General features: G+C 40.1%; 1 protein-coding gene across 2 annotated transcripts in view; it reads left to right on the forward strand.

Annotated features, from left to right (window-relative positions):
- Positions 1-14,389: 14,389 nt before the first annotated feature.
- NCAM2 (neural cell adhesion molecule 2) overlaps positions 14,390-14,940 on the forward strand; it is a 496,915-nt gene continuing 496,364 nt past the window's right edge. For both annotated transcript variants that reach the window (XM_032630637.1, XM_032630638.1), the window contains exon 1: positions 14,390-14,590. In XM_032630637.1, coding sequence (XP_032486528.1) covers positions 14,536-14,590 — 55 coding nt within the window. In that variant the 5' untranslated portion in view covers positions 14,390-14,535. The remainder of the gene's footprint in view (positions 14,591-14,940) is intronic.

The following is a 14,940-nucleotide window of genomic DNA, read 5'->3' on the forward strand; positions in this document are numbered from 1 at the left end:
CAAAATATATCAGCGGTAGGAACACTCCCAAACTCATTCTAAGAGGCCACTATCACCCTGATACCAAAATCAAAGATGTCTCAAAGAAAGAAAACTACAGGCCAATATCACTGTTGAACATAGATGCAAACATCCTCAACAAAATACTAGCAAACAGAATCCAACAGCACATTAAAAGGATCATACATCACGATCAAGTGGGGTTTATCCTAGGAATGCAAGGATTCTTCAATATATACAAATCAATCAAAGTGATAAACCATATTAACAAGATGAAGGATAAAAACCTTTGATCATCTCAATAGATGCAGAAAAGGCTTTCAACAAAATTCAACACCTATTTACAATAAAATCTCTCCAGAAAGTTGGCATAAAGGGAACCTACTCCAACATAATAAAGACCACATATGACAAACCCACAGCCAATGTCGTTCTTAATGGTGAAAAAGTGAAACCATTCCACAAAGATCAGGAACAAGACAAGACTGCCCACTCTCACCGCTATTATTCAACATAGTTTTGGAATTATTAGTCACAGCAATAAGAGAAGAAAAAGGAATCTAAATCAGAAAAAAAGCAATAAAACTGTCACTCTTTGCAGATGACATGATACTATACATAGAGGATCCTAAAGATGCTACCAGAAAACTACTAGAGCTAATCAATGAATTTGGTAAAGTAGCAGGATACAAAATTAAAGCACATAAATCTCTTGCATTCCTATACACTAATGATTAAAAATCTGAAAGAGAAATTAAGGAAACACTCCCATTTACTACTGCAGCAAAATGAATAAAATACCCAGGAATAAACCTACCTAAGGAGACAAAAGACCTGTATGCAGTAAACTATAAGGCACTGATGAAAGAAATTAAAGATGATACAAACAGATGGAGAGGTATATACCATGTTCTTGGATTGGAAGAATCAACATTGTGAAAATGACTCTTCTACCCAAAGCAATCTATAGATTCAATGCAATCCCTGTTAACCTACCAATGGCATTTTTCACAGAACTAGAACAATAATTTCACAATTTTTATGGATGCACAAATGACCCCAAATAGCCAAAACAAATTTGAGAAATAAAAATGGAGCTGAAAGAATCAGGTTCCCAGACTTCAGACTATACTACAAAGCTACAGTAATCAAGACAGTATGGTATTGGCAAAAACACAGAAATATAAATCAATGGAACAGGATAGAAAGCCCAGAGATAAACCCATGCACATATGGTTACCTTATCTTTGATAAAGTAGGCAAGATCTACAATGGAGAAAACACAGCCTCTTCAAGAAGTGGTGCTGGGGAAGCGAGACAGCTACATGTAAAAGAATGAAATTAGAACAATCCCTAACACCTGACACAAAAATAAACTCAAAATGAATTAAAGACCTAAATGTAAGGCCAGATATTATAAAACTCTTTGAGGAAAACATAGGCAGAACACTCTATGACATAAATCACAGCAAGATCCTTTTTGACCCACCTCCTAGAGAAATGGAAATAAAAACAAAAATAAACAAATGGGACTTAATGAAACTTAAAATCTTTTGTACAACAAAGGAAACCATAGGCAGGACAAAAAGACAACCCTCAGAATGGGAGAAAATATTTGGAAATGAAGCAAATGACAAATGATTTATCTCTAAAATACACAAGCACCTCATGCAGCTCAATATATATATATATATATATATATATATATATATATACAAAAAACATCCAATCCAGAAATAGGCAGAAGACCTAAATAGACATTTCTCCAAATAAGATATACAGATTGCTAACAAACACATGAAAGGTTGCTCAACATCACTAATCATTAGAGAAATGCAAATCAAAACCACAGTGAGGTATCACCTCACACTGGTCAGAATGGCCATCATCAAAAATCTACAAACAACAAATGCTGGAGAGGGTGTGGAGAAAAGGAAACCCTCTTGCACTGTTGATGGGAATGTAAATTGATACAGTCACTATGGAGAATAGTATGGAGGTTCATTAAAAAACTAAAAATAGAACTACCATATGACCCACTACTGGGTCCCACTACTGGGACCACTACTGGGCATATACCCTAAGAAAACCATAATTCAAAAAGAGTCATATACCACAATGTTCATTGCAGCACTATTTACAATAGCCATGACATGGAATCAACCTAAGTGTCCATCGACAGATGAATGGATAAAGAAGATGTGGCCCATATATACAATGAAATATTGCTCAACCATAAAAAGAAATAAAATTGTGCTATTTGTGGTGCGGTGGATTGACCTAGAGTCTTTCACACAGAGTGAAGTAAGTCCGAAAGAGAAAAACAAACACCATATGCTAACACATATATATGGAATCCCAAAAAAAACAAGGTTCTGAAGAACCTAGGGGCAGGACAGGAATAAAGACACAGACATACAGAATGGACTTGAGGACACAGGGAGGGGGAAGGGTAAGCTGGGACGAAGTTAGAGAGTGGCATGTACATATATACACTACTAAATGTAAAATAGATAGCTAGTTAGAAGCAGTCGCATAGCACAGGGAGGTCAGTTCGGTCCTTTGTGACCACCTAGAGGGATAGGATAGGGAGTGTGGGAGGGAGACGCAAGACAGAGGGATATGGGGATATATGTATACCTATAGTTGATTCACTTTTCTATACAGTAGAAACTAACACACCTTTGTAAAGCAATTATACTCCAATAAAGATGTATAAAAAGAAATAGAGTTAGGGCTTCCCTGGTGGTGCTGTGGTTGAGAGTCCGCCTGCCAATGCACGGGACATGGGCTCGTGCTCCGGTCCGTGAAGATCCCACATGACGTGGAGCTGCTGGGCCCGTGAGCCATGGTCGCTGAGCCTGCGCGTCCTGAGCCTATGCTCTGCAACGGGAGAGGCCACAACAGTGAGAGGCATGCGTACTGCAAAAAAAAAAAAAAAAAAAAAAAGAAATAAAGAGTTGTTTATAGCCAATTTCTTTTTATTTATTATTTTGTTGATCAGACACATTTAGAAAAATATATAAAACCTCTTTTATTTTTGAATTTTAGCCAATAAATTTTCAGCCCGTGATGATTTGCCTCAGTTTTGCACTTTTAATTCAGTTTTTGGCATTGGTAGCTATAGTTATTTTGGTAATTAGAGATGAAAGCTGAATTAAGAAGATAGGAAGCTATTCATATATAATAATGGCATTAGAGTCACCAATAAATAAAACTGCTCCTCTGAAATCACTAGAATAGAATTTAACTTTTAAAGAATATCTTAACGGGGAATACTCTCACACTTCATTTAGAAAATAAATTACAGAATTATATTATGTAATGATTAGGAAATGGATCTTGCAGTTTTCCATTTTTAAGCTTTCTATAGCACAAAAATTATTACTCTGGATTCAAGTGATAATTTTGCTCTTTAAGCTCAGTGAATTTGGGCAGGTCATTTAATCTTTCTCAGCATCAATTTTTTTTTTCATTTGTAATTTTAGAGAGTCAGACTCATATGTTATGTCTAAAATCTCTCATCCCTTTGATTAGTGACTATGGAATATACATGATGATTGTATGGAGAATAAAATGTTTAGTTTACTACTGTATATTTGTTTGTAAGTAAAAGGAGACCCACGAATAAAAGCCTTATAAATAATTACGATTATTAGGACTTTTGATTTCAAAGAAGAAAAACGTCTTCCTGCAAATCTACCAAATGATGTATTCAAATAAACAGAGTTAAGAGAGAAACAGTGAATTAGACAACACTTTGGTCTTTCTAATATTAAGTGAACCTAATTTACTATACTTAAGGGTTACTGTGATACTTTCTTGAGACACCACCTGTAATTTGAAGATGATATACTTAAAGGTTAAATTTTCTAAAGATTGATTTTATTTCTTGTATGAACAATGAATTTTGAGTTTTATACCCAGTCCTTAATATTTCCATCTGCTACTTTCAAGATGCATTGGGTATAATTATTCTTTTAATAACGGCAGCAGTAAAGAGTGTATTCAAGTAGCAGTCTTCATGGAAGTTGCCATAGTCCTGGTTCCTCCTTACAGCATTTTCCATCCTCCCTCTGCAACCTGTATTAGTACTGGTTTCTCAGTACCACTAGATTCTTAAATATGGATGATCTATTTCAGGGATAAGGTAAAAACAGATCCTCATAATTTGGATTAACATACATACACTACTATATATAAAATAGGTAAGCAACAAGGACCTACTGTATAGCACAGGGAACTCTTCAATATTTCATAATAGTCTATAGGGGAAAAGAACCTGAAAAAATAATATATATATATATATAAATTAATCACTTTGCTGTATACCTGAAACTAACACAACATTGTAAACCAATTATACTTCAATTTTTAAAAATCCTCAAGGGTTTTAAGACAATGCTGTTTGAGCTCTGATGAATTAAATAGGACTACAATTCATTTTAGAATTACCCCAGCCCTTCAGTATAAGTGCTACATTTAGGAGCATTACTAGGTTCACAATTCTGGGTCTGGTCTCAATAGTCTTTTATTAGTGTTATGGAAACAGTTATGAGAACAAGGAAGAGAAAACCGGTACAGGATCCAGGCAGGGGGCAGTTATGGTAGTAGGTATGAGGTCATTGTGAAATATCAGAAGACATGCTCTGAAGTAGTAAGAAAGGGATGGGGTCAATATCAAAGCTGGTAAAGACAGTACAAAACTGGACTGCAAATCCAACATGCTGAAAGGAGATGGGTAAGCAGGATATAAAGCCAAAAATGGAGCAGAGAAACCAAGGAAGACAGCAATAACAAGTAAGGCACTGAGGTTTTAGATGAGTCTGGAGAAATTCCATAGATGGATCAGAGGGCCCCATACATGCCCTCATCCTGGCTTACCTGGGTACATTTTTAACAAGGACAAGATGCCTAGATGACTGTCTGTAAGTCAGTTTAAGTGACATTATCTTTTGTTTTATTTAATATGCAGCAGAGTATTAAGTACATTGAAACAAGGCTCATATCACTTAACTGTAAAATACTATTTAAGTAACAATTCTTGTAAAATTTCTCCAAAAGATGATTTAAATGAACATTTAATTCTGGCTTGATCTTGGATGTGGATTTCAATAAAAAGACAATAAATAATATAAGCAATGATTATCCTCATTCTCCTTCCCTTAAGTAATCAGCCCTGCTCCATTGTTTTTACTTTTACACATTCATTCAATAGATATTTATTGAATCCTTATCATCCTCCAGGAGCTGTTGTAGGCACTGGACATATATCAGTGAAGAAAATAAACTATTTCTTCATGCTTTTTATCCACAGATACGTCTCTTGTTAGTCCTTCTGGAAACCAACCCAGGTTTTAATGCTTCCTTGATTCTTTTTTTTATCTATGAACTTTTTGCTCAACAATTTACTGGTTGCGGTAAAATCCACTGATGGAATTAATTTAGCACTCTAGACACGTAGCAGTTTGCTGAATGGGTCTTAATGTTTTATAAGCAGCCATTTCAGGAGACTGTTAGCAACTTTTGCATTTTTGAGCTTGAGTCAGACATGTTTTTTTTCTTGGAGGGATTCCACTGAAGTCCATTTCAATATGGAGCTATAAAGCATGTATTCACCCACTTTTCTAAGTTATCTCTGACCTAATGAAGTCATCTATGCGTGGCTGTTTCCACATTAAATGCTAAAGACACCAATTCGAAGCATAATTGAGTGTATGATTAGCAAGACTAGGCCTTTCTAGAAAGATAATATTTATCTATTTTTATGTTAATGAAGATAGACTGTACTGGCTTTAAAACAACAGCTGGTTCTTAAGGCTTGGCTTCCCTATCTCTGCCCCCAAAACATGCCATTCCCAAACATTTATTTACAAGGAGATAAGTGATAGTTTGTCAGGTCAATAGGACTGGGGAGCCTGGTCTTCTCGTAGGTGGGTCTACTTTGGGCCTACTTATAGGCTTATACTTATTTTTATTTTTATTTTTTTATTTTTTTTTGTGGTACGTGGGCTTCTCACTGTTGTGGCCTCTCCCGTTGCGGTGGAGCACAGGCTCCGGATGCGCAGGCTCAGCGGCCATGGTTCACGGGCCAAGCCGCTCCGCGGCATATGGGATCTTCCCGGACCGGGGCATGAACTCGTGTCCCCTGCATTGGCAGGCGGACTCTCAACCACTGCACCACCAGGGAAGCCCTATAGGCTTATACTTAAATAAATATATTTTACGAAAAGGATATGGAGCCCCATTGAGCTTGCATTTTTCATTTCACATGTTATCATTTAAATTGAGAAAAAAAAACCTGGAAAATTACTTTTCCATTATAATTATTCCCTTTTCAGGACTACAAGAGATCACACTATACACTTTGTAGTGTCAAATTTTGTTCTGGAATATGAGTACAATTAAAAATACTTCTGAGAAAAATGGGGCAGGCTTTGGTTTTTGCTCCTTTTCTAGGGACCCAGGGAGTTGTTCCCAGAGTCAGATGGAGAAAAATAATTTAGAGCAGAATTCCTCGACCTGACATTCTGGATAATTATTTATTGTGGAGAGCAAGCTGTGCAAAGTAGGAAGCTTAGTAGCATCCCTGGCCTCTCCCCACTGGATGCCAGTAGCACCATCCTCCCGGTCATGACAACTAAAAAGTGTCTCCAGACAGGGTCAAATGTTTCCTGGCGGGGGCGGGGGGGACAAATTAGTTCTCAGTAGTGAAGGATTGGGTTAGAGAAATTCTTCTTGGGAAGGTATTTGATACCTAAGAAATTCATGGCACTAAGAAAGAGAATCCATTAAGAGGCGTCTATGTTGGGGAGAGGGAGAAGTGGCCAACAGTCTGCAAGAGAACTGGTATATATTTTTTTAGAGACTTAATCTTTTTAGAACAGTTTTATACTGACAACAAAATTGAGAGGAAGGTAAAGAGATTTGCTATACACCCCTGTCCCCAAACATGCAGAGCCTGGCCCATTATAAATATTACTTACCAGAATGGTACATGTTTTAGGAAGGGTGATCCTGCACTGACACATCCTAATCACCCAAAGTCCTGAGTATTCACTTCTGATATTGTACATTCAATAGGTTTGGACAAATATATACTGACATATCTCCATCATTATAATATAATATAACATTTTTCACTGCCCTAAAACTTCTCTGTACTTCAGCTATTCATCTCTCCCCAACTTCCCCTGGCAACTACTGATCTTTTTATCATCTCAGTAGTTTTACTTTTTTCCAGAATGTCATATCATTGGAATCAAACAGTATATAGCCTAATCGAATTGGCTTTTTTTTTTTACTTAGTTGCACACAAAGTTCCCCCATGTCTTTTCATGGTTTTATAGCTCATTTTCTTTTAGCGCTGAATAAAATTCCATTGTGTGAATGCACCACAGTTTATCCATTCACCTACTGAAAAAACATCTTGTTTCCTTCCAGTTTTGGCAATTATAAAGCTTCTATAAACATATGTTTGTGGATTTTTGTGTGGACATAAAATTTCAACTCCTTTGGATAAACATCAAAGAGCTTATGCTGTAAGTTCTTATACTGTAAAGTATAGTAAGAGTATATTTAGTTTTGTGAGAAACCACCCAACTGTCTTCTACAGTGGCTATATCTATTATCTATTATTCAAGGTTGGATTTCTCTTTTGTGTTTTGTGTGTCTCTGTTACTCTCAAGCTTTCAATATGCTTTATTAAACATCTGCACTTGAGCACTGAGAAATTAAGATAGGCGGCTTTGATTTAGGCTTCAAGTGAAATGATACAACAACAAGGTATACCCTTGGGTAGCCATTTATAAGATGGCGAAAGTTAACCTCCAAGGAGTAGAGCAGAGATGAGGTTGGAATGACAAACACATACTAGTTCTTATGATGTGGTGTGAAACATGCCAGGATTCCTCAGGCATCCTCAGATATCCCTAGTAGCAAATGCACTGGGATACTTAGACTACTGTTGACTTGTGTGGATATTGTGTGGAAATAAAAAGAAAAGTTTGATGCTAGTAAACCAGAGAAATTGAGAACATTTGGTCACTTACAACTATAATTTTTCAACTTCTTAATAAGTATAACGACAATTTCTGGATCCCAGAGCAGAAGAATAGGGTTAAAAAGACATAAGATACTAAGAAGCAGACATCTTTCAGTACACCTTAAATTTCACAAATATGAATACACACATTTTCTAGAGTCTGATACTTCAATTGAAGATAAATTAAGGGAAGAAATCACAGAACAGAAACTCTCAGGAAATTAACACACGAAATATAAAATAAAAATAAAATAAACAGTCAATGCTAATGTGAGTGAAGTGTTTTTATGTCTTCCTGATTAGAGGGTAAATTATACACTTTGGAAAACAATTTAAGCAGTTATGAACAATTAATGAATTCAGTACCTACACATGGTTGTATTTTTAAACCAGGTATTTAACTTCTAGTAGCCTAAGGGTGCACAAAGCTCTGTGGACAAAGACCTTTACATTGCAGTGTTATTCATAATAATAAAAATCACAGGGCTTCCCAGGTGGCGCAGTGGTTGAGAGTCCGCCTGCCGATGCAGGGGACACGGGTTCGTGCCCCGGTCCGGGAAGATCCCACATGCCTCAGAGCGGCTGGGCCCGTGAGCCATGGCCGCTGAGCCTGCGCATCCGGAGCCTGTGCTCCACAACGGGAGAGGCCACAACAGTGAGAGATCACAGAAAAACACTTAATGTCTTAGTGTAGGAAAATTGTTAAATGTATTAAGGTGCAATCCATGTAGTCAAATAAAGTTATTAAATTTATATTTGCAAAAATTAATGATGTAAAATATTAATCTCCAAAATAAAACAAGGTAAAATATGCTAAGTAGCACTATCTCAAGTCATACTAAGAAAAAAATATATGTGAAATACTGGGGAAAATAATGCCAAAATGTTCAAGGGATAGTCTTGTCTGGTTGATAGACATTTCTAAATTATTTTATTACTAGAATGTAGAAATTTGAGAATTGTAAATATTAATTTATCATAAAATATGTACAGATATTTAGTTTCACTTCTCTGTTCTGATACTTTTGACATATTCCAGCTATTTATTTATTTTCAGGTCAATGTTTTCCACAGATGTTAAGTTCCTTGGTTTTAGGAAGGTCATCAAATCCAGTAACAGTTCTTAAATACATATTTATTTAAATATGAGGACTAATGATTTTAAAAGGTGGCAGGGAAAATGTGTTATTTTCCTTTAAGTGAGTGAGGATCATCTCATGTAATTTTAAAGTGTAAGTTTTTTTTAGCCTAAGTAATGTACATTACAGTAAATAAATGCGTGTATTCAAATAATGTGCAGTGGTTGATTATTAGGCAAATATTAATGGTTTGTGGATATATGAGGGAACCCCATTGCTACCAACAGTTTGCCTATTACTAATAGAATTGCTTATCTAATTTGAAAATTAATAGTAACATAACTCCATTGAGAAAAGAACCAAATGATCCTATGCAATAAGAGATTTTCAAATTTAATTACCTATTGTATTGCCCTGTAAAAATGCATTCCGCTAACGTTTTCTCCCAAACCTATACTTGTATGGGATCACTTGCTAGATATGAAGGATTTGTTGTTATCTAGTATGTAATAACTGCCTTCCGTATGATAGGATTTGTGCTGGACATCACCTTGCTCAATACTATCCATGGACAGAAATATGATTTCTGAGTGATGTGATCAATATTTGGGCAACCTGCACTTCACATCACAATCCTTGTCATATCAAATAAGTTCATTGCTAGCCACTGTTTAACTCCTTTTTCTGATCTCATACTGTCCAGAATATATTCTTGAAGTTGTGTTAATCACTGTTTAGTCAATGTGTTACATGTTCATTACATTGTCTGCTCTGGCCATCATGATATTTGCCAGAGATGTCTCGGTGAAGAAAAATATAATATCCCTTACAGTTAAGAAAATATTATTCAGGCAAGTGGCAAATTATAGGCAGTTATTGCATAATTTCAGAGAGAAGTGAGCAGTTATTTGCCCAGAGGGAACATGAAGTAGCCATGAAGGAAAATGACCCCATGTATCCTGAAAGAAATTAAAAAGTAAGAATCTGTGACGATTAGGTTGCCTCAGCACCATAAATCTCTCTGTTCTGTTTCTTAATTTCAAAGAAAATGGCTAAGCAAGTAAAGCATTTATGAAGGAAGGTTTTAAAATCTAAATTCCGCCACTAAAGAAGCTACTGTCAGATGCTCACAAACAGCCTGGTAAAACATCTGAAGTGTTGTACCAAGAAAGTTGAAATTATTTTCAAAGACATGATCATTAGAAAAAATGGCATTAATAGATAAGTAAAGGCAGTAGCGGGATCACCTATTTATAGAGGTTTCAGGCTCTCTGTCTATATATACAGTGGATAGTTTCTTCCTTTGTGGTAATAAAAAAGTCAAAACAGGCAATTTTCTAGACAAGTAAATGAATAGGTATAATGATTTGTGACATTTTAAAAATAAATGAACACACAGACTGTCCCATTTCCTAATAGTATGATCTTAACACACATGAATTCTGTCAACAGAGAGACTAAAAACAAGTAACATCAGAAACACAAAAAATAAAAATAATGATTAAATCCTGTCCACACACACCATTGATCCTTAGGGTCTATGTGTGGATTGTATACCTGCATGCTTTTTACAAGAGCTAATTGCAGATGAAGGAGGCAAAACCTCTCTGAGAAGATAATTTCCACACATAATGCTCCTTATCATTTTGTCTCTCTCTGCTACTCCTTTGTGTTCATTTTATTGATTCTTTTCAAACAAATTTATCTGCTTTCATTTAATCATGCATCCAGTCCTGTTGGTATTTCCTACTACGCAGCTTTTTGTAGATTCCTGAGTTCTATTCAACTTTCTCTTGTTTTTATAAATGAAAAACACTAAAGCTCCAACTAGGCCTCTTGAAACACTTCCCCAGGTAGATGGAAACTATGATAATTTGTCTTAAATGTAAATTATGAATCACATACATGAGGGAGGATGTATTTCTATACCTTTTACATCCTACCCAGTGCACATAGCTTAGTCATGTTCAGAGATTTGGCACCTTTGTCAATAGTACTCAACATCTGCACAATGGGAGGGAAGCATGACTTTGGATTGCGGAGGGGAACCATGGGCAAAGGCGATTTGTCTACGTGTCATCCTCAAATCATCAATCTGCTATGAAGTGGAATTGACCAAGGCAAATGTCAGGCTGAGATCACTTCATCATTGCACTGTGAAATGAATGGGCTTCTTATGGAGCCCTGAAGAGGCACGTCTCCCTGCTAAGAAGCAGTTTAGGCAAGTTGGGGAAGGCTTTCTCTGAATATGTGTCACCCTGCTATTGAAACCTCACAGCAACATAAACTCAGGCTAAATATGGAGTAACCCCTGGAGAGCCTCTGTTGATAAACTTCCTGTGGGTTACAATCCACAATCAGTCCTTAACCCTGGGGGATGCGGACAGCCATTCTGGCTCTTCTTGATCATATACACATGGACTTATGTTGTGAGAGATGGTAAACAATAGTTTTGTGGGGTTTTTTTTGGCAAAATATGGTCCTACACACCTTTTCCAACTCCATCCAACCTCTGTATTTTACACTCTGTACTTTTTTCAAATTAGACTTCTCTCTATTCTCCACACAAGCGGTGTGCTTTCACACCCCCAGGCTTTGCTTAAGCTCCTCTCTGTTTTGCCCATGTCTCTACCTATCTAATTTCTCCACTTTCTTTAAAGCTTCCTGAAGCCCTTCTTAATCCCCTATTCGGAAATGATCCCTTCTTTTTATGTCACAATAGCTGTTGGTTTTCACTTTTCTTCTGACATTTTTACAGCCTGATTTATATCATCAAATGTGTTTATGCCTGATCTTTTTTTTTTTGTGCGGTACGCGGGCTTCTCACTGTTGTGGCCTCTCCCGCTGCGGAGCACAGGCTCCGGACGCGCAAGCTCAGCGGCCATGGAGCACGGTCCCAGCCGCTCCGCGGCACGTGGGATCCTCTCGGACCGGGGCACGAACCTGCATCCCCTGCATTGGCAGGCGGACTGTCAACCACTGCGCCACCAGGGGAAGCCCTATGACTGATCTCTTCAACAATACTATTAGCAATTTGAGGGCAGCATAGCTCTATTACCTTTGTATCCTCCTGAGTGCCAATGCTGTGTTCCTTCATTGTTTCCATACACACAAGATCTCTCTCTCTCTCTCTCTGTTGCACACACACACACACACACAGAGTTTGTACACAGTCTTATGCTATTGCTACCCTTATTCCTCCCTCCATTCCACCCTAAGAGGACTTAATGTCAAAATTACCTTAGAAGGTACCAGTCAAATTCTCCTCTGGCATAGTTCAACCCATTGCCTGAGATAAAAATAATTTGACAAAGAGGAAAATCCAATTGCAAAGAGTACCAGACTGTGTGTGTGTGTGTGTGTGTGTGTGTGTGTAGCACTTTTTTCATTCCCTAGGGAAATCAAGAACTGGTGAAATAAAGGAGTCATCTGTCTTTCACACCTATAAATGTGCTGTTTCCACCCTTTTCTGCAAAGAATTGACTGTGAGCTTCCTCAAGTACAGTTGGCGCTTCCCAGAATGAGGAAAAAGTCTGGGGAGGGAGCCTGGGCAAAAGAACTTCCTAAATATATTGTCCTAAATATACCACTAACAAATAAGAGGTTCTCAAACTGTGAGATGTGGAGAGGGCCATGGGTTAGAGTCAGCCTCGGTCTGTTGTGGAGAGGAGTCTTTGACCCTCCTCCACCCTTCGCAGTAACCCCAATCCTAGGATGCCAAGTAAGTGAATCTTCCGTGTGAAGATGGTGTTATAGTGTTCTGCCTGGGGAAAATCGATGGCAGACAAGATCTCTCCTATCTATGTTAGCTTGTTTCCACTCTTACCCCTTGCCTTTCCGGAAGCAATGTCACCTCCATTTCAGCATCGTGAGGGTAGAGGTTGGGGGCTGGATTCTGAGCTCTACAATATTCCTAACCCCTTCTACTTCTGTGGCCTCGCTGATAAAGAAACAGCCAAGGGCCTCGCTGGGTCAGGGGCGAGGCAATTGAGAAACGTAATGTACAGACGAAAGGATCCATTCCAGCCGGTTGCTCTGACCCAGGCCGACCGACAAGGGCCCTGGGGCCAAGTATTCTGCCTCTCGCACACTCCTGCCGCAGGTCTGACATCAAACTGACACACCTTTTCCTACCTTTCCAGGGGAAAACCGGATATATCCCAACCTTCAGAAGAGGAGAGTTAGCTGTGGACGCTTGCCACGGCTCCATCCCTTCAATTTACAGGCGGGCACACGCAGGTGTGCGTATGGGTAGGAGGTGAGCAGGACTCCCGCTCAACTCATCTTTGTATGTTTCCAAAACCTCCCGCCTCTCAACCCTCGCGGGGACAATGTCAGCGCTGTGAGCTGGGCGCCGAGGGCAGAGCCCGCCGAGTGTGTCTAGGGGAGACATTGGACGTCTGCGAGGACGCAGTAAACGCTGACAGCCGAGTTGAACGCAGTCCCCCTAATATCTCATCCCCTCCCCAATATCTCTCCCTTAAGGTATCTGCTGTCAGCAGCAGTGGGTCGACGTGGATAAGAAACACCGTGCACATCTTTCCGCCTACTCTCTAGAGCACGAGGAGGCAGGCGGTGTAGACACCAGAGGGCGTCTGCTTTCCCTCTGCCAGGGCAGAGTGGAAAGCGTGAGAAGCGGGCCGCTTGCTGAAGGTTTGAGCGAGAGGGAGGACCTGGAAGAGGGAGAACCCCCCCGCCCCACGCCCTTGGAGGAATGAGAGCTGCGGAATACACCGTCCTCCCCCAGATGGCCCGCTCCAGCTAAGCCCGGGCGCGCTTGGAGCGCGGGGCCGGGCGACCGCCTGCACCATCAACACCAATTCCAGCAGTCCGCTTTCGCGAACTGGCCCGCAGCTGTGCAGGAGCTCCAGGCCGCCCTCCCTCCTCGGCCCAGGGCCGTCCGTCAACGTGCGGATCGCCGTCAGGCTGAGCGTGCGGCCGCCACTCGTGGACGTGCTCGTGCCAGTTGGATCGCGGCGACCTCTGTAGCTGGAGGCACAGGGAACTGAACTCGCGCCTCCGAGCTCGACTGCGGACGAACCCTGGAGCGGCGCGCCTCCCGGCAAGCGGTCGCCGTTAGGCGCGGAGGGATACGCCTCGGCAGCGCTTCCCCTCCCTCCCCTCCTCTTCCCGCGCCCCCGCCCCCGCCTCCCTCCCAGCCCGGCTCTGCTGCCGCCGCGGCGGCCGCTGCTGGTGCTGCTGCTGCCGCCGCCGCCGCTGCTGCCTGGATATAGTGCGGCAAGGAGCGGAGCTCGCAATCACTTTGCAAGGAAGAGTGCGCGGGCTGCGGACGGCTGGGGCGCCCCGGGAGCGGCGGCGGCTCTAGCAGAGGCGGCCGTGACAGCGAAAGGTTCTCTCTTCGGGACTGGACTGAATAACTTTGGAACTGTCCACCAGTGTCACGTCCTGAACATGAGCTTCCTCCTCTCCTTCTACCTGCTCGGGTTGCTTGTCAGTAGCGGGCAAGGTAGGAGTGTGGTGCTTTATTGCATTTACTTTCCCTCCCCCTTCTACCCAACCAAGAGAGGCAGAAGGATGCACAAGAAGAATTAAATGACGGAACTAAAGTTATAGTTGTTGTTATTTTCCCTCTTTTTTTAGCAGCGGCTAAAAATTGTATCTGTTCTGTGGAGACCCTTAAATAAGAGAAAATACAGAATGGGAGATAGGCATTAGTGAGCAGGAGATTGAGGCAAACTGCATCTTTTTCTGGGATCTTGGCTTTCTCCGATCGTCATTATCAAAAATTGGATGGGTGTGTTGGTGTGTGTTCAGTTAAATATCTGAGGTTGCGAAAAGAAAGGGAGCGATGATGTT

This window comes from Phocoena sinus, chromosome 4 (genome assembly GCF_008692025.1).
Source record: "Phocoena sinus isolate mPhoSin1 chromosome 4, mPhoSin1.pri, whole genome shotgun sequence".
NCBI lineage: Eukaryota > Metazoa > Chordata > Mammalia > Artiodactyla > Phocoenidae > Phocoena > Phocoena sinus.